Raw genomic sequence first — 20,668 nt, 5'->3', positions numbered from 1 at the left:
CAGGAACACAAGACTGTAGTACTGTAGATTTTTATTACTACATTGTTTTATTAATAATAGTAAGTAACATTGTATTCTATATTGTTGATGCCTATTGTTGTTTTTATATCCTTTCTCTAATGTCTGTCATGCAAATAAAGTCATTTGAATCCAGTTCTTAAATTCTGAATTTGCAGTAGCTCAATAATACTGTATGTCTGCCGTGGATACATTATTTCTGAGCGCTGTGTTACTGAAAACAGCATTAATATTGCAGCTTTTCACAGTCACGCTGAACACTCAGCAGAGTGTTTCTTGGCACTACTGTGCCGATATTGGGCACTGGGCAAGTTCCTTGTCAATAAAATGTCAACAGATGGCAGATAAAAAGCAAGCCTGTGTGCTTACCACACCAGTACTGGATTTTTCTGTGACAGATGCAGCTGTTTTCCTTCCCATGCTGTTTTAAAGCTACTGGCTGTAATATATTGACTCATTGCAGAGTACTATCGTGACTTTGTCTTAAAGACGTAGCCCCAATAATTAAACTTAGTTGTTCCAAACTTGGATGACTTTTTTCTGCTGTTGAACGCAAAAGAAGACATTTTAAAGAAATTCAGTAACCAGAGAGTTTACTGTAGTAGGGAAAAAGATCTATGCAAGTCAATGGCAACGTCAGCTCTCTGGTTATCTTCAAAATATGTGACCTGTTCTTTCTAAATTAATCACAATGAGCAAATTTTCCACATTTTTTTTTTTTTTTAACTAAAATTAAATTGTACATTCTTTATTAATAAACATACACAATTATGTATGATTTGTTGGAATTGTGCTCGGGCAAATGCCTGAGCTACACATATTTGAAGTCAGCCAAGTCAATTTTGAGAAAAATTTGGTAATGATTTCTGAAGGTTCCAATATATATTCAAATAATATTCAATTATAATTATTGAGCTATCAATAATATATATTTTCTTTTCCAGGATACCACAATTGTTTGATTAGAGTTTTCTCAATTGCTTAAACACATTTCTTGAAACTCTGCCTCATATTGTCAAAACAGTAAACACAAATCCATAACATCTTACCCAATTCCCTAAACATCCTATTTTCAGGTCAAATTGAAGCTCTACACTCAAAACCTTTCACTCTTGCTAAGACAACGCACACAAGCTCTCAGAAAAACACACACTACAACATAGTCTTTCACACTGGTCCAATAAATTCAAAATAACATTTCCAAAATGTTGCTTGTAACAAAAAACGAAAAAACTTTTCACATGGTGAACAATGAATACAAATGATACAAATAATGTATATATTTGCACATTTTTATTCATTCATGTACAGCTAAACATTATTCTGCCTCAGCATCTCGCCTTTGGTCAGGCCAGAGAATCTCATCCACATCATTATTGGTAAACCAGTCACGAACAAGAGAAGCCCGATGGAAGCTGACGTTATCCCAAACAATGTAGTGAGGCTGCTCTGGCTGTGCTGGATCCCTGAGGTCCAGCTGGAACATATGCTCTCTTAGACCATCAAGAAAAGCAAGGAGTAGCATAGTGTTATAGGCTCCTGGAATGGCATGGCTGTAGAGGACCCATCGATGGCTTATGACTGTAGAGGACCCATCGATGGCTTATGGCTGTAGAGGACCCATCGATGGCTTATGGCTATAGAGGACCCATCGATGGCTTATGGCTGTAGAGGACCCATCGATGGCTTATGGCTGTAGAGGAACCATCGATGGCTTATGGCTGTAGAGGAACCATCGATGGCTTATGGCTGTAGAGGAATCATCGATGGCTCATGGCTGTAGAGGAACCATCGATGGCTCATGGCTGTAGAGGAGCCGTCGATGGCTTATGGCTGTAGAGGACCCATTGATGGCTTATGGCTGTAGAGGAACCGTCGATGGCTTATGGCTGTAGAGGACCCATCGATGGCTTATGGCTGTAGAGGACCCATCGATGGCTTATGGCTGTAGAGGACCCGTCGATGGCTCATGGCTGTAGAGGAACCATCGATGGCTGATGGCTGTAGAGGAACCGTCGATGGCTTATGGCTGTAGAGGAGCCGTCGATGGCTTATGACTGCAGAGGACCCGTCGATGGCTTATGGCTGTAGAGGAACCATCGATGGCTCATGGCTGTAGAGGAACCATTGATGGCTCATGGCTGTGGACATAGTGACATTCCCTCCGCGCTGACCAGGGACATTTACTAAGGCACGATGGCCAATTATGTACCTCTCCCTTCTCCTTCTCCTTCTCCTTCTCCTCTCCTGCCACATCCACCTTCTCCTCTCCCTCCACCTCCACCTTCTCCTCTCCCTTCACCTCCACCTCCTCCTCTTTTTTCACCTTCTCCACTCCCTCCACCTCCACCTTCTCCTCTGTTTCCACCTTCTCTTCATCCTCCACCTTCTCCTGTCCCTCCACCTCCAACTTTTCCTCTGTTTCCACCCTCTCCTGGTCCTCCACCTCCTCCACCTATCGATTTCCACCTTCTCCTCTCCCTCTACCTCCACCTTCTCCTCTGTTTCCACCTTCTCCTCATCCTCCACCTTCTCCTGTCCCTCCACCTCCAACTTTTCCTCTGTTTCCACCTTCTCTTCGTCCTCCACCTCCTCCACCCATCGATTTCCACTTTCTCATCCTCCACCTTCTCTTCTCCCTCCACCTCCACCTTCTCCTCATCCTCCACCTTCTCCTCTCCCTCCACCTCCCCCTTCTCCTCTGTTTCCACCTTATCCTCATCATCCACCTTCTCCTCTCCCTCCACCTCCACCTCCATCTTCTCCTCTGTTTCCACCTGCTCCTCATCCTCCACCTTCTCCTCTATTTCCAACTTTTCCTCTTCCTCCACCTCCCCCTTCTCTTTGTCCACCTTCTCCTCTTTTTCCACCTTCTCCTCTTTTCCACCTTCTCCTCATCCTCCACCTCCTCCTCTCCCTCCACCTCCACCTTCTCCTCTTTTTCTACCTGCTCCTCATCTTCGACCTTCTCCTCTCCCTCTCCCTCTCCCTCCACCTCCACATTCTCCTCTTTTTCCACCTTCTCCTCATCCTCCACCTTCTCCTCTGTTTCCACCTTCTCCTTCTCCTCATCCTCCACCTTCTCTTCTCCCTCCACCTCCACTTCAAATTCCACTTTCTCCTCTACCTCCTCCTCCACCTCCCTCTCCTTCTACATCCTCCACGTCTCCATCATCCTCCACCTCTACCTCCTCCTTCACCATGTCCTCCTCCTCCTCCTCGTCCTCCTCCTCGACTCATTTCTTTTTTTTTTCTCCGTTAAACCATTGTTCCAAAACTCAATGAACTGATTCAGGCCCTTTTATCTATCTATTACATATGCATACATATGATTGATGAGTGTTCAATTTTGACTCTGTAAGTGTTTTCACCTGAGTAACTGTGTGCTAACTGGGCTGAAGCTGTGCTAACTTAAGTGAACGATATTGAATGCTAGCGCTTTCTAAATGACAACATGGTGGAGGTAATGAGAAATTATGGGATTTGTGTGTAAAGTTTTGCAGTGACAGTTCAACAAATCTGATTGTCAAAAACAGGGGAATAGTGTATAGGTGTGCTTTTTGATTAATGGAGTTATGGTTTTAAAGTTTTAGTTCAAAAGCCTGGTTATAGTGTTTAAGCAATCGAGAAAAACTGTAACATTAATGAAACAGACAATCTATACCTAGACAGAATGTCAGAACACCAGATGTTTTTTTTTTCCCTAACAGCTAACCAAACTTTCACACTGTGTGTGTGTGTGTGTCTTTGTGTGCACGTGTCAGATCTGTCAGTCAGCGTAAGATGGGTTTTCATGAACAAAGGAAAGGTACTCCTCTCAGAAAACACACAAATTAAGATACTTTTAGATGTTTAATTGATATCTAGAGCATTTGGGATCGCTAGATGAGGGCTTAATTAACTAATTTTTGTGAAAACCTCAAAATCTGATTTTGTAATTTTTTTGCCTGTAGCTGGGAATTATCCTGTGCACATTCTGACTACTTTTGCCAGCACAGGTCCACGTATATTATTTTGTGTTCAACAGAAGAAAGAAACTCATACCAGTTTGGAACAACTTAAAAACATGAAATATTATTGGGTAAACTATCCCTTTAAGTGATGGCGAACATGATGAATGAAAGCTACTGTGACAGCCCTTATTATACTGCATGATATGGCACTAGAGTTCATCAGAGTTGATTATCTCAGTAACCCTCATTAGAACAAATACAGTAATCTGTCTGCTGTTACATATCAACCACAAATTTATGCAGTGGAATCACATGAGACATCATTAGAGAATAGGACAATTCATCTGTCATTGTCGTCTCAGCACCGAAATCCCTGTTTACAACCATGTGCCTGTTTCACTTCCCTTTGAGAAAGAACAAACTCTCCAAAAACCATAACAGAACAAAATATTAGATAATTGTCCTGGTCTTGCTGGTGTTTTCCAAGCTGTAGACGTGTACGCCTGTTAATACATAAAACCTGATTATTTACTCCACTCACTGATACAATTAATATCTATTATTCATGGATCATTAAAAAGCAGCTGTCTCGTGGATGTGATGGACTATAATTGAATACGTTTAACTTAACTTTTTCTTTTTTACCTTAATGGCTCTCGAATGAAATGCTAATCTCTGTTTAAGTGATTGATATGCAGAGAGAGTGTCTCTAATGCTAGCAACATGCATACAAAAAGACGAACAAGACACTCATGCACTTCAGCCTGACATCCTGAATATAAGAAGGCCATTGACTCCTAATGCTACGAGGCTCGCCACAAATACATCTAAGATTTGAAACATTATTTCGGATCAATTATGTGTTTAAGTGGTAATGTATTGTATTGACTAAAGGGTAAAGGTTATGTTTTTGTTGGCTATTCTGTCTGTTTGGGTTGAAAGAGGGAGGGAGACTAGACAAGAGAGAGGGTAAGGGGGAGGGAGTGGGGAGGAGAGAAAAGAAGAGAAGTCTTAGCAGATGGAGATGGAGGACCATTCTGTGTTTGAGCTGGATTCCAACTGGGATTAGTGAGAGCTTGTCAAAGGCACTGCTCGGGCAGGATGAAGAGACGAAAAAGCTGGTACGCTGCTCCTTTCATTTGATTATGAGCTTTGAAAATTTGCACTTATACCAATGATATGGCTCTGGATGGGATTGGATATCTCTAACTGGCATTTCTCGTTTTAGTCCTGAGTAAAGGGTGTGGGGGAGGGAGAGAGATGGAGCAAGTGCTTTGTTTTCACGGTACAACCTTGAGAGATGTTTTTTTTTTTTTTTTTTTTTTTTTGAAGCATTACTGTCTGATGCCTCTGGTTTAATTATTTTTGCATTTAATTCCTTTGGAAACGTAACTGCACACCCTACAAGATGTCATTTGAAAGATATTCGTCTCACATATGTGGCTGGTTGGGGGGCTGCTTTATTCTACAGGCTGCATTATCAAAAACTAAATTTCCAAAATCTCACTGCATTCAAATCAGGTCTGTACTATTTTGTTTAGGGATGGAGGGAGGTTGTCAGTGTATTGTGCTTTCACTCCTGCTGGGTAAGGTAAGTGTGGTGATCATGCACCCCTGAAATATTCCTAATATAGTCTAGCCCACATGTATGACTAAACCTCTTCAGCAAGTGAGCACACTGACCTCATAATACACACTTCAACTTCCCACACGGCCCCAGCCTTTCCAAGACCACACGGGCTATACACACGCTTGCAGTTGCTTCCTGCTGACACTCCAAATGTATTCACGCTGAGAACAGAAGGCATCTGTTTCCTCTCAGTAATTTTTTTTTTTTTTCCTCAAGTATTGGATATGCCGGCTGGCTTTGTTACTGTCTAAAATTACCAACAGTTGTTCTGCTACCTTTGGTAAATATTAGCATAACCACTCATGCTATAATATTATTTTGTTTCTATTTAACAGTATCTTTATTTTTAAATGTTTTTAGGACAGTAACACCTTTGGCATTTTACTGATCCAATAATCCGGTTCTTAATTGTGCACTTTGTAGTATTTTTGCAGTAAAATATCCAAAAACCACTAGGCCAGTGTTATATATTTTGTTCAGTTGAGTTCTTACAATATCCCAAACGTTTCCAACTAATTGTAAATTGTGAGAAAATTACTATTTTAACCAAGGAGTCGGGACGTCTGAAGGAGTCGCCTGTTAATTGCGTCATATCTGCGTTACCCTCGGTTTCCAGATTTATTTGTCAGAAACGCTTTACTCTTAGCAGTGTGCAACAAGTGTCACAGCAGCCGCTGAGCAAACGTACAGAGTAACGTCATAACATAATTTTAAACACACTTAAATGTATCTAATATAATAAACAGAGCTGCGTTACCTCATACTCATGACCGGAAAAGCAGAAATGATGCCGGCGACTGTGTCCAGTCATAATAAAAGTCCCGCAGCTCGTAAGCCATGTGAGCCATTGCTCAGCCTCACAACACTCGCTCCTGCTCTGCTTCATACTACATTAACGTTAATATTCGCATCCATTAACATGATTTCTGCCAGAGTTATATCCTGAATCTCTGAATCTATACAGTATATATATATTTTATATATATATATATATATATATATATATATATATATATATATATATATATATATATATATATATATATATATATATATATATATATATAGACAGTATATACATATTATATATATATATATATATTACAATTATGCATGTATATATGAATATTATTTCAGCTGATAAGGTCGAAATTATGACTGTTGTATGATTAAACATTTCAGATAAATTAAGGGGCCAGCGTATAATATAACGTAATAGTTCCCACAACAAAAACACAGGATCTATACCTCTACTGCTCATAAGACCACCAGTGTGTACCTCATTAGTGGAAAGTGCTTTCCTTTACTTCCTGTATTCTGGAATTGTGTCTCTCAAGAAGCACTAAGAAAGTCACCATGTTCACGAGAGGCCCTCCACTCCAAATTGTACTATCACAATGTATTTAAGAAATGGCATGGAAGGTGAATTGTGCGGGACATATGTTGGCGGACCAGGCTTTACCCAGCTTTCAAGTGTTGTCTATTAGCTTTGAAAGGTTAGTTTTGTATTGTTTGCACTCTGCATATTTCTCTCTCACTCCCTCTGCCAGTTCAGCTGCTGCTGTTTTTATCCTTTGTTTTGTTTTGTTTTTTGTTTTTTTAAGCATTTTACGTAACACATTAACTTGATGAATTATATTAACTTGGGCAACCGTGAGGAAAATACGCTTATGGCTTTATCATTTTGAGTGGTGGTCGACCGGCATCCAGAAGCCATTAATTCTCATTGTTTAGGACTTCCTATAGAGACAAATGTGTTCAGTCTGCCTCCGACTCTCACAGCAGGGCTTTTTATACAAAGAGTAGTTATACTGTAGGGAATTACATTTGAAAGAAAGATCTGCCCTGAGCACAAATGTAAGTCCAATAGTCTTCCCACTTGAAATGGAGTACTATGTTAGAACCGACATAAAAGTTGAATTAATAATTTATTTATTATAAATTTAGGCTGCAGATTTCTGGCTCTATACTGATCCAAGACTAAGAAAATTTGGTGTATATTTTCTGTTTTACACTGGCTTCTTAACATGTTGCTGTTTTAAATTCAAATGTAACTGACAGAGTTGTCAGTGTGTTTTAGAGGAACTCTGTTCCTTTAACCTTTAGGGCTCAACAAGCACATTTTTGTTGGTCCTAGTCTAGACATTGTCCTCTAAGTCTTAAAATGGCTTAAGGAATCAAAATATGGATTTGATTAAAAAAAATATTTCCGCTTTGACATCATGCCAAACGGGCATTGTAGCTATTTAGAATTCTGGACATGAATGCATAGCTGCAGAGTCGATCCTGGCAGCCTTTAGTCACGTAAAAATGACAGCATATGGGTTTGGAATAGCGAGCATAAATAAACAAAGACGTTATTATTTACTTCTAAAAGGTGGATTCAGTACCTTAGAGTATGAATACTCTGAAGATATGAACCTTTTTGTTATATAAAAGGTACAAAGATGTTCTTTTAAGGGTACCGCCCCAGTGACAAGCCTTTGTACCCCTGAAGGTACAATCTTGACACCGCTTTTCTCTGTGTGTTAAAACAATTATTACCTAGTTCTGGCATGAATCTCTAGATGGCGCAGGCAGCTTTAACTCATTTGGTTTGATCATGTCATTATCATCGAACAGCTGATTAGTTACTGTTGCATCAGCAGCCAATGAACTGTGGCCCAACATTCTAACAAATACTCGTAGTGTTGCAGTCTGCAACACGCTTTCAGAAACCCTCCACCTTCCCCAGCTCCACCTGTATAGATCTACTAAAGGGGTTAATTCATATATTTTACATGTGCAGCAGCAGCATGTCTTACATACTCACAGTAATGTATTTGAATGTATTAGCAGTAGCAGCGTAGCAGAGCTATTCCGCCAAGACCAAATGCATTAACATTGACATTGTCATTACCATGCCAATGTCTATTACCATACCAGTCTCCTGAAAGTTGTCATGACAGAATTAAGAAAACATACCTGTGTATTTAAAATGATGAACAAGTCAAATTTCACTGAAGAAAAAAGCAGTTATTGTTCACATTAAGCTGTTTTGCAGGCCTCACTGAGCCTGATAGCAAAGAGAGAAAGAGCATGAGAGATGAGAGAGCAGTTGAGTTTCACTCTAGTTCTTGGCCACACTCCTAACAGAGGGTTATCGGTGAGGGGAACAAGAGAAGCATCTCTCTCCATCTATTTCTTTATCACTAATTAACGCAGGGCCGTTCTTCCTGATGAGCTCAGTGTGAATGGTATGGTTGGCCGCTGCATAATTAGTGGGGTTTTTAGATTCTGCCTTTGATTCTCGCAGTGAGAGATGTTGATCCCACCTCACTTCCTCAGCGGGGGTGGGCGATTGTGCTGCCGCAGCAATTGGAGCCCGTCACATGGGGTGCTGAAAAACTGTAAATTGCTCTTCAGGGCTTTTTGTTACCCAGCATAAAACTCACCTCTCAAAACAGATAAATAAATCAAGCTCCAGGTCAGAGACAGTTTTTCAAAAGCAGAGTCATCAAAAATTATGCAATTTACCATCCCATCAGTTCTGTCCCAAATTTAATAAATTAAAATTTAATAAATTAATAAATGTTTTTAAACTTACTTGAGGTTTTTATTGCACTTATACTGATCTGCTTTTCGTAATAGTTCGTATATATATATATATATATATATATATATATATATATATATATATATATATATATATATATATATATATATATATATATATATATATATATATATATATTCAGAAGAACAGCTTTTATTTGAAACAGAAATCTTTTGTAATATTATAAAAAGTCACCTTTAAATGTGCACTTTGTAGTATTTTTGCAGTAACATATCCAAAAAAAACACCAGGCCAGTGTTATATATTTTGTTCAGTTGAGTGTTACAAATGTTTCCAACTATTTGTAAATTGTGAGAAAATTGCCATCTGTCAATTGCGTCGTATCTGCGTTACCCTCAGTATCCAGTTTTATTTAGCAGAAACACTTTACTCTTAGTGCAACAAGTGTCACAACAGCCGCTGAGTGAATGCACAAAGTAACCTCATAACATAATTTCAAACACACTTAAATGTATCTAATATCATAAACAGAGTTGCCTTACCTCATACTCATGACTGGAAAAGAGGAAATGGTGTCAGCGACTGTGTCCCATCATAATAAAAGTATCGCTGCTCGGGAGGCATGTGTTGCATAACAATCGCTCCAGCGGTCTTGCTCAGCTCCACAACACTCGAAAAATTACACAGTGCAGCTTTAAGCATTTTAATGTATTCTTGCTGAATAAAAGTATTAATTTATTTCAACAACAAAAAAACTAATTGTGCTTTAAAGACAGTAAAGGCAGTAATACAGATGTTAGAATCCTAAATTAAATCGTTGTATTTCCATAAGCATTTTACCACCTATAGAAGCATCCAACTGTTAGTAAAGTACAATCACAGTGAAACTGATTGTTTTACTTAGGATATCTTGGATTAAACATACCCTTTGCCATGTCAGTCACACTTGATTAAATGTAATGTTGTGTATTTGGGAATCGATGAGCTTGGTATTGGTATTTTCAGTTTATGTGAAGAAGTGCTTGTGATTGGATTATGTACAGAAACTCACTTTATAATTCTGAATCAATAGTTGGAGAAATTGATTTATTTTGGTCAAGAGGCCAGTGGAGTTTCCTGTCCACTTCCATGAACCACTGCATGTGGTGTTAAACACCCTTCTGGAGAGTTTCTCAAAGGCTAACATTATTGAACCAACGACAACACTGTTAAAATGGCTAATAGCTTAACATCATGATATCTTCATATGGCAAACCAACTGTATTATTTCTCAGCCCAGAATATGACATTTTGATAAAGATCTGTGGTGTTCTCCTTACAGACGAGCTTGGAGAAACTTTTGACGGATTCTTCTTTGACTCCTTATTACCATTGGCTGTGATGCTATCACACAAGCTCACTAAACACTAAGGGCTAGATGTTCACCCTTCCTCCTTTTTAACCTGTGAGCTAATTACATCTTTCCTTCAGGGTAGCATCGTTAGAAGATATGAGACTCATTAAAATGAAGTAATGATTTAATAATGTTAACAATTATACTGATGTGAACTTACTGCTGGGACAGGGCTGGTAAAAGGAGACATCCATGCCATTGCTCACTGCGTTTACTGGAAAAGTTTCTGTGAAATCCGTACATGTTCACATAGCATTGCACTTATTAGAGTAAGCATATAACTGACAAGCTACGCTCACAAGAAATCTCACCTTTGTTGTAATGTGAAGTGTGAATAGGGAATATTTTTAGAATGTACTTTTAACACGGCTGTTTCCACAACTGGAAAATATATGCACTGGATTAACCACAGAAATCACGAGTGCTTTTAGCAAAGTTTTAGCAAACCGCTGCATAAAAAGTAATATGGAATACATAAATAATATTCAGGTTAAGCACAGTCAACAGATCCCCCAATATTAAAATGATGATAAAATAAATGCTTTTATAAAAAGAAGGATGTTTTAAGCTATGAAACTTGCAGGATGTTTAAATGGCACAAAGACCTTTTATATGTCAAAAGATCAAGGCAAATTGGATTTCATCATTAAGCTATAAAAATGTTGTTGATTGATTGAACTTGTACGTAATCCAGAATATTCCTTTAAATGCAAACTGCATTCAAATGTTAATATGGGAGTGACCATGCATGCAACCATTTCTCACATGCCGTACCTCATTCTTTCCGCATGATTATATTTAATTTTGTGTAATTATTCCAGAGTTTACACTCATTTTCATCCCATAATCCCTTTACCTTATTCACTTGTTGGTTGTTTGGGAAGATAGTATAACTATAAGGGCTTTTTTTCGTAATCGTGAAGTTAACAAAATATATCTCCAGCTTGCACAGAGCCTAGGTGGTCCACATCAGAAGGACCAAGATAGTCTCTGAGTGGAGATATAACACATCCTGGCTTAAAATGACATTTGTTGCTTGATTGCACAGGAGTCCAGTTTGTTATCAAAAAAGCCTAAAACTGCCGGGGCAAAAGACCGGAAAATGCTGGAGAGCCCATGTAAGGGTATTAGACTCGGTTCTAGTCTGGTTGACAGAGCCAGGGAGGACCCATTCATACACTTTAAGCCGATCACAGCCCGGTCAGGACAAAACACATGTGCCAAGCATTTATATTGTATCTTTCTCTCCCTATCTGTCTTACAGGCATGCATACTCATGTCAGCATAGATAAGAGAGAAAAAAATTATTGGAAAGTTTAAAAAAAAAATCATAATGTATTGAAAATAACTTATTTAGGAAATGGTCAAGGTATTTCACCGACCACATTTAGTTTACACTGATTATGTCATGTCTGCCCTTATTTACTTTCTTTATACACATTCCTGATTTTATTGTAAACGATTCATTTTTATCCAAAAGAAAATTAAATCCTCTGTTTTAAATTTCTTTTCAACCTCTCTACTAAACTAACCCAAGTATATAAAACCGCTTTGCTGGTCTTAGTTAGTGTAAGATTGGTTGCCAGCTGATATTGAGGTGGTGTGTGTGTAATGAGAACTTTCCACAATGTAATCTATACCCACTGGATGAATTCAAGTCCAATGCTACTTTTTTTAAGTCTACATTTATAGCATTACAAAACAGGGTACACATTTGGAATGCTTTAATTAGCAGATCCAAAACACCTGAGATCTGAAAATGTGTTAATGTCACGAGACATGAGTCATGTATGAATATGTTGCATGGATTTGACAAAAGTCCAATTGATCCCTTAAATAACTCTTCAAAATAGTGAATCAATATGGTATTGAATAGCTAACAAAGAAGCAACTACATTTTCTAAATTGCAGCTTGGGGAAAATAACCAATAAGATCAGTGAAAGGTTAACATTAAATATGAAGTAGTGAAGTATTAATATACGCTTGTCTGTCAGTGTCATTGTGTGTTTGTGCATGTTAGTGAAAGTTCATTTTGTAAGCAAGACTCTTGATATAAACACTAACCCTCATTTGCATGGTATCCCACTGGCAAAAAGGAAAAAGAATGTGGCAGCAGCTAAAAGTATAAAAAAATCATTCAGTCAGGTAAATGGTCACACTTTAGATTACGGTCCAATTCTCAATATTAACTATCTTTTGCAATTAACCTAATTACTCCTAATTACTGCTTATTGTAAGGTATTGTTAAGTTTTGTATTGGGTATGATCATGGATGTAGAATATGGTCATGCAGAAGACATTAATATGTGCTTTTATAAGTACTAACAAACAGCCAATATCCTAGTAATATGCATGCTAATAAGCAACTAGTTAATAGTGAGAATTGAACTCTAAACCAAAATGTTACTAGTAAAGCTTAAAAGGAGTAAGGTTACATTTACAAACATTCATCATATTAAAATAAATATCATTCAGTGTCTATTTCAATGTGCAGAGGCTTTTCCCACATAGTCTAAAGCTCTTTTCACATAATTAAATGTTCTCTAATCCATGCTACATTTCTTAATTAAGGAAATTAAATTAACGTTTGACTTCTGAAGGCAGAGGAAAAAGAATAACTGTTGCTTTTGTATTTGTAGGAAAAAATGAAGACCAATAAATTGTGAACAATTTGGGTTTCTATAACAGCTGTGATGATGATTACGTCATATATAGGACTACCCTTCCATCTGGCATCCTTCCATTCCATACAGTAATCGTAAATGTTGTTTTGTTTTGTTTTTTGTTTTTTTTTTGTTTTTCGGAAGGTAAGATGATGGGAATGTGCATCCAACCACAAAATCTCATTCCTAAAGCAAATTCTAATTATTAGTCTACTTCCAGACGACACAACAAGATGTTATCAAGTGAATGTCATTTATCAGATTAGCCTCATTTAAACCGATTTCTAAACCACTGACCTGCAATCATGTGAAACTCCTCTTTGATGGCTCTCGTGGGTTTGTGCTTAGGAAACAACACAAAAATGTGAGGCAGATGCACATGTTCCTTACCGCTCTGTATACAGTGACCTTACCAATATGCTCTGCATCCTCAATATTATATAGAAAATTACCATTTAAAAATGGCACCCGCTTAAAAAAATATGGATGTGGACATGGCAAAAAGAAAAAATGTAGATAATCCTCACCCGACATAAATAACTCCCAACGAATTAATGCAGCCTCATCTACAGGTACCTGTATAAAAGGACATGGCATTTTTGTCTACATGATGAAAACAAAACCAAAAGTATGATTCTCTAACATAATATTTTTGTCTTGTTTCTCATCAAAATATCTTACAAGAAACAAGAGATTCTTAAATCAAAATGCATTTTCTACATTACATTTTTTTTTTTTTGTAAAATAAATTTAATGGGGGGGGGGGAGACTAAATATATTTTCTTAAAATGCATCTTTCTTCAATAATTTTTCGATACTTGTACTTGAATTAAGACAAATTTGCAGCTTGAATGAATAAATGAAGCATTTATAGGTGCACTATGCAACTTTCTGTCCACTGGAGGGCGCCTATTCAAAACAAATGCGTAGTTTGATGAAGCAAAATTTGAGTGCAGTATCTTGGGACATGTGGTCTTCACCTCACAGCTGGTGGAAATAGGACTCGGCAGAAATCACATTCATGCATGTGGTTATTAACGTTACTGTAGTGTAAAGCAGAGCAGGACAGAGTGTTGTGGAGCTGAGCAAAGCTGCTGGAGCGATTGTTATACAAACACATGGCTCGCGAACACCGGGACTTTTATTATGACGGGACGGGACACAGTCGCCGGGAGCGCGCACTGATCCGCTCTTCCGGTCATGATTATGAGGTAATGCAGCTCTGTTTATCATATTAGATACATTTAAGTGTGTTGAAAATGATGTTATGACGTTACTCCGTGTGTTCACTTGTGCACACTGCTAAGAGTAAAGCGCTCCTCCCAAATAAAAAACCCGAAACCGAGGGTAGCGCAGATATGACGCAATTGACAGGCGACTTCGTCAAACGTTATGCTGAAACGTCCCGGTCCTTAGTTAAAATAGCAATTTTCTCACAATTTACAAATAGTTTAAAACATTTGGGATATTGTAGGTACTCAACTGAACAAAATATATAACACTGGCCTAGTGGTTTTTTGGTTTTTACTGCAAAAATACTACATAGTGCACCTTTAAACATCTATTACAATTTAAAAAGGGGGAGGAGACTGAAAGAAACGGGTTTGCCGAAGAAAACCTGCTCCCAGCCAGGTTAGGTTCATAAGGTTACCACAACTGACTATAGTATAAGTGAACTCTGTTTCAGAAACGGGTTTGACATACCTCCCATTCTGAAATGGAAAACCCACAGTTTCACTCATTTCAGGGCTAACAGAGTCTTCACCTCCTTTCTGAAACGGGCCTCTGCTCTCTAGGAGATGTGTCAACTATTACTGTGGCATAGGACACAAAATAGCATGAGGAGTAAAGTAAACTAAACAGAATAAATGAGACTTAGTGTGATAAGACAAGAATGTCTCATTTATTCTGTTTAGTGTAAGGGCATAATTGGCAATGCAAATAAAGGCAGAAATAAACAAGACACCACTTCTTTTTTTTTTTTTTTTTTTTGATGATGATGATTAACATATTTTAGTTATGCAAAACAGATACTCTGTCTGAACAAGGTACAGTTGTTTAATGTACTTTTTCTCTTTCTGTTTTTGCTCTTTAGCTGATCATTCTCAGGAAAGAGCGAAATATTGTTAATATTCACCCTGTATACTTCTCCTGCCACCGCCACTACCCGCACCACATTAAACTGTTACATGCAAGAGGAGACCATACATTAAGGTTGTAGCTGCAGATTTCAAATATGACTTGCTCTCTGCGGATGCGTAGCATTTAATGCCGTTTAATGAGAGTGCGTATACATATTATACAACTCGACCAGGCTGTGTTTTGTGCCTGTGGGGTTTCTGCACCTCTTTCTCTCTGTTTAAATTTAGTGTGCCCATGACACACCAGATGAGGCGCTGTGTCTATGCACTTTTCAAAACCTGTTTCACAATCTGTCTGCTTCGCTAACACACACCCACACACTTACACACTATCATCTTTGAGCTTTGCATATATTTATTTTTACATTTTCTACTTGAATATCACATTGTTTTATCTTTGCCAAATGCGTAGGTACAATAAAAAAACGTAATGTGTGTTTGGGTCATTAAACTATCTAGTTCATTACACATTGACACATATTCATTTGTACTGTTCACTGAAGGATGCAGTGAGTTTTGTCTTGCAATGTTACTTAATGTAGATGATATATTGTCTTCATTTATTGTATTGTAATTGCCTGTGTAGAATTTACAGTGCAGGCGACAAATAGCCAGTTTTTTTCAATGTCAAATTGCATTATAGTTAATTTTAAATATTGTCTAAATTTACAAATGAACAAAGTTATAATGAATGCCCCTATTTTATTGAATCTATTATAACTTATGGCCATGTTTATGTTCTGAGTCACCATATTATGCAAACCTGCCCTCTAGAGTTCAAACATTGGCGTACGCCTCCTACAATTTAAGTTCATACCATAGACGATGTAAGAGCTAATATGACTGCAACAATAAAATGCATCAACTTACAAACAGCCATCCCACATTCAATTGTGACTGTGAAACTTCATATTTACATAAACAATCAAACAAACACATTCACACTTAGTCACACTGCAGGACATTTATGAAAGTGTCTCCACATGCATCACATGTGAGTGCTTGTTTTCGCTGATGCACACAGGAAGACACCACTGTGACTGACTGACAGTGAGATATTTCACACAATGCAGGGTATGCTGAATCCCCAAACAAGAGTAATCACACTACCAGGGCTTCTAATGTTAACATGAAATGTTGTTTGCAACACATTTTATTAATCTGATGTATTTTCAGTTCCGACAGGATATTCTGTGAGAATTGAGGGTGGGGTTTGTTTGATTGTTTGCTTTCACCATGGAGCCAGGTAGATGGAGAGAGGCGGAAACAATAAACTGTATGCTGAGAAGTAAAGTTTTTCAAGAATATTTTGAAGTTCAATATAGAAGTTCTGCCAAGTTCAATAGAAATCAGTGATGCCTTTGAAAACAGGGCCTTTATGGAGGTCTGGGAATCATTTCCCAGAAAAGAGTCCAACATCAAGGAACATCAAGATTATAAGTTTACTAAAAAAAGGCACAGGCGTGTTTCACAAACAAAAAGTTGCACAAGTTTTATTGTCATTTGGCTACTGTGATTAGCCTCAGATGCAGTAGGCTACTCTTTAGGAGGCGCGATCACACCTAAATATACATAACAGAGTCTAAAAACCACTCTAATCATGGTTAGTCAAGTTGCTTTCCTGTAGACAAAACAAACAAAATATTTCAAGCACAAAAGTAATTTATGCTGCTGTCCACTTTGAAAATAAGACCTTTCGTTAATAATAAGTTATTTGCGTATTATATGGTCTTTGTTTTATAGGTAGTGCTCTGTGAACATTTATAATTTACCACTTCATGAATAAACTGCAAAATCATAAAGAAATGTATTGGTGAGAAAGTACAAATCTTCAAAAGTACTGAGCTGACTGAAAAAGAAAAACAGCAGGACACCCATAGGGCTGTGAATTGATGTGCACACAATAAAGAATCAATCCATGCACATACAATCCCACAAGCAAGAACTGAGGCAGTTTTTTATTTGTGCATGCATGCACCAATCTTCAGTCTGTTCTCTGTGTGGTACAAACTAATTCATATCAAGTCTATTGGGTCTTCTTGATGAATCCATGTTGGACATTTAATATTGCAAGATACCAACCAGTATTAGTAAATCTTTTGTTGGTTAATTAACCAGTTTTCTTTCCTCGCCTTTATGGTTTCTATATAATATAATGTCAAGGCATGTTTGTTCATGTACTAACCTTTCATCTCTCTTTTTCTTTCAGAGCCATGACAGTATGATGGACTGTTTAAATCGAGTCATGCTGCACACAGCCGTGTCTTGCTGGCAGCCTTTGCTGGGGCTGGCCTTGGTGGCCGTGTTTGTGGACTCCACCCTGGCCTGCCCCTCCCGCTGCGAGTGCTCCGCCCAGAGTCGCTCTGTCATCTGTCACCGCAAACGCTACAACGGCATCCCTGATGGAGTCCCAATCGAGACACGAATCCTTGATCTCAGCAAGAATCGCATCCAGGCTGTCAACCCTGATGACTTTGCTGCCTATCCACACATAGAAGAACTGGACCTGAGTGGAAACATCATTGCCTACGTTGAGCCCGGAGCCTTTAACTCACTCTACAGCCTCCACTCACTGAGCTTAAAGAGCAACCGCATCAAGCTCCTTTCTCTAGGAGTCTTCTCCGGCCTCGCTAACCTGACCAACCTGGATATCAGTGACAATAAAGTTGTCATTCTGGTGGACTATATGTTTCAGGACCTACGCAATCTTAGGTCATTGGAAGTTGGAGACAACGAGCTGGTTTACATCTCACATCGGGCCTTCAGTGGGCTGGTGTCACTGGAGAGCCTGACACTGGAGCGCTGTAACTTGACGGTGGTGCCCACGGATGCCCTGTCACACCTACACAACCTGGTGAGCCTACATATGCGCTACCTCAGTATCAGCACTCTCCACCCCTACTCGTTCAAGAAACTATTTCAACTCCGACACCTAGAGATCGACAACTGGCCATCGCTGGATGTGTTCCCCGCTAATTCTCTGCATGGCCTGAACCTCACCACGCTTTCCGTTACCAACACCAACCTGTCAGTTTTCCCTTACCAGGCTCTTCGCCACTTGCCATACCTCACGCACCTTAACCTCTCCTACAGTCGTATCCGAACAGTGGAAGGTGGCCTGCTTCAGGACCTTGTGCGGTTGCGTGAGCTGAGGTTGGCCGGATCTCAACTGGTGTCCATTGAACCCTACGCTTTCCAGGGAATACGCTGGCTCCGCTCGCTAAATGTCTCCCACAACCGTCTTGATACCCTGGAGAGGGGTGTATTTCACGCTCCTGAGTCTCTAGAGGTGCTGTTGATCAATAGCAACCCTCTGGTCTGTGACTGCCGACTCATGTGGTTGCTGCAAAGGCGCCATTCCATTTCTTTTGGTGACACCCAGCCTGAGTGCAGCACTCCGGAGGGAATCCCCGGACGCCCCTTCAAGGAGTTCAAAGAGACCCTGCTGTCCTATTATGTGACCTGCACCAAGCCAAAGATCCGTGAAAATCGGACTCAGATGGTTTCGGTGGAGGAGGGACAGTCAGCCCGTTTACACTGCAACGCAGAGGGGACCCCGCGGCCCACTATTTCCTGGGTCACCCCACGCCGGAGACACCTGACCAACAGGAGCCATGGCAGGGTGACGGTCCACAACAACGGCTCGTTGGATATCAAGGCAGCGGAGGTTCAGGATGATGGTGTGTATATGTGCGTGGCCTCTAACACAGCAGGCAACGACACTCTTATGGTATCACTGGCAGTGAAAAGTCTGGGCTCGCTGTATGCCAACAGGACCCAACATTACACGGATACAAGCAATGCCACTGCCAACGGTACCAACCTCCCTAATGTGACCTTTGGCCTTGACCTAAAGACTATCTTAGTTTCTACAGCCATGGGCTGTTTCACATTCCTAGGAGTGGTTCTCTTCTGTTTCCTGCTCCTGTTTGTGTGGAGTCGAGGAAAGGGCAAACATAAAAACAACATTGATATTGAGTACGTGCCACGCTCAAAGTCAAATGGGACCTCCGCTGAGGAAGCAGACCAGGGTGCTGGGCCGCGTCGCTTTAACATGAAAATGATTTAAAAATTTAAAATAATACCAGTCTGGATTTACACAGATCATTGTTTGATAAATGGTACCTGGAACAGGACTTGATCAGATCGATGCCAGGCAACTCAACAGTCCCTAAGATTCAATCCAGGTTTTGGTTCAGCCTGGACTTCACTGGATACGCAAGGGGAATAATATGTGTCAATAATGAACCGTTTTCAATTTGTATGAAACCCTCTTGGTAAGAGGGGATGTTCACCAACACTCCAACACAGATTGTGTACAGAACCAATTTGTAAAATTCAAGTATTACTCTTATTTGCTGAGGCTCGCACATGCTTTCTCACTGCGACCGACAGATGATCGGGAATCTGTTCTCTCCCTCATTATCCTGCATATATGTACGTAATGCTCAGTTATGTATGTGTATGTTAACATGTATAAACACTTTCTTTTATTGCATTGGTCACAAAATGCAATGACCGCCAAAATTCACATTTCCCATGATTCAAAGGAACTATTGTATGACCAAGCCATCGTCTTGCTACTCAAACTGTTTGAGGATGGAGGACAAAGGGCTTTTGCAGGAGTGAAATGTTACTCAGAGGAACGTGTATGCCGTTTGTCTATCCCAAGTTATTCTCCTGATATGAAGAATATTATATTTGTTTATAATCTGGAAAAAAAAGAAGAGAGATTATTTATTAACAAACGCCTTTCAAACTAAATAATACAAGGTGAAGATTTTCAAATGGTTTAAATCATGAATTATTTTTTTTCTTTGATTTTGCTGTAAGTATACACGTTTATTAACACATGCCATTTTTAGTTGTGCTCTTGTCGATTTCCGTGACTCTAACCCCTTATCTGGTACAAAAACAAAATGTCTCCATTTCAAGTCAAGCTACCATTATTATGTTGTTGTTTTGTTTTTTTTCCTTCCCTAGTAAGAAATTTAACTTTGTTGTGGTAGTTTCTCATTTTGTTGTTGAATCATTTAGATTGTAAACAGTTCAAAGTAAAAGAAAAAAAATACATGTATGTGGAATAAAGAATATTGATTTGTATTCTGATGGTGTATTTAGATTAATCTAATTGCATATTGTTATTGCTTTAAATTGATGCTATTGTACACTGCTAAGTACAGTGTTTCTTTGGATATGGTATTTTGATATACTTCGAAAGAAAATTGAATAACACCTAATTTAAGTGATTTGCATATAACTGTGCTGTCCAAACATTGTTAGGCAAACTGAGCTAAAGAAACTGGTCGAACC

General features: G+C 39.0%; 1 protein-coding gene across 4 annotated transcripts in view; it reads left to right on the top strand.

Moving 5' to 3' along the window:
- lingo2 (leucine rich repeat and Ig domain containing 2) overlaps positions 1–20,464 on the top strand; it is a 348,108-nt gene extending 327,644 nt beyond the window's left edge. For 3 of the 4 annotated variants that reach the window (XM_067457309.1, XM_067457310.1, XM_067457311.1), the window contains one exon: positions 17,565–20,464. In XM_067457309.1, the coding sequence (XP_067313410.1) occupies positions 17,577–19,424 (1,848 nt within the window). In that variant the 5' untranslated portion in view covers positions 17,565–17,576 and the 3' untranslated portion in view covers positions 19,425–20,464. Of the gene's footprint in view, positions 1–5,021; positions 5,093–17,564 lie in introns of those variants that run through there. The other variant, XM_067457312.1, reaches the window with a different exon arrangement.
- Positions 20,465–20,668: the final 204 nt, after the last annotated feature.

This window comes from Pseudorasbora parva, chromosome 11 (genome assembly GCF_024679245.1).
Source record: "Pseudorasbora parva isolate DD20220531a chromosome 11, ASM2467924v1, whole genome shotgun sequence".
Lineage (NCBI taxonomy): Eukaryota > Metazoa > Chordata > Actinopteri > Cypriniformes > Gobionidae > Pseudorasbora > Pseudorasbora parva.
This window is presented reverse-complemented; position numbering and strand designations above follow the sequence as displayed.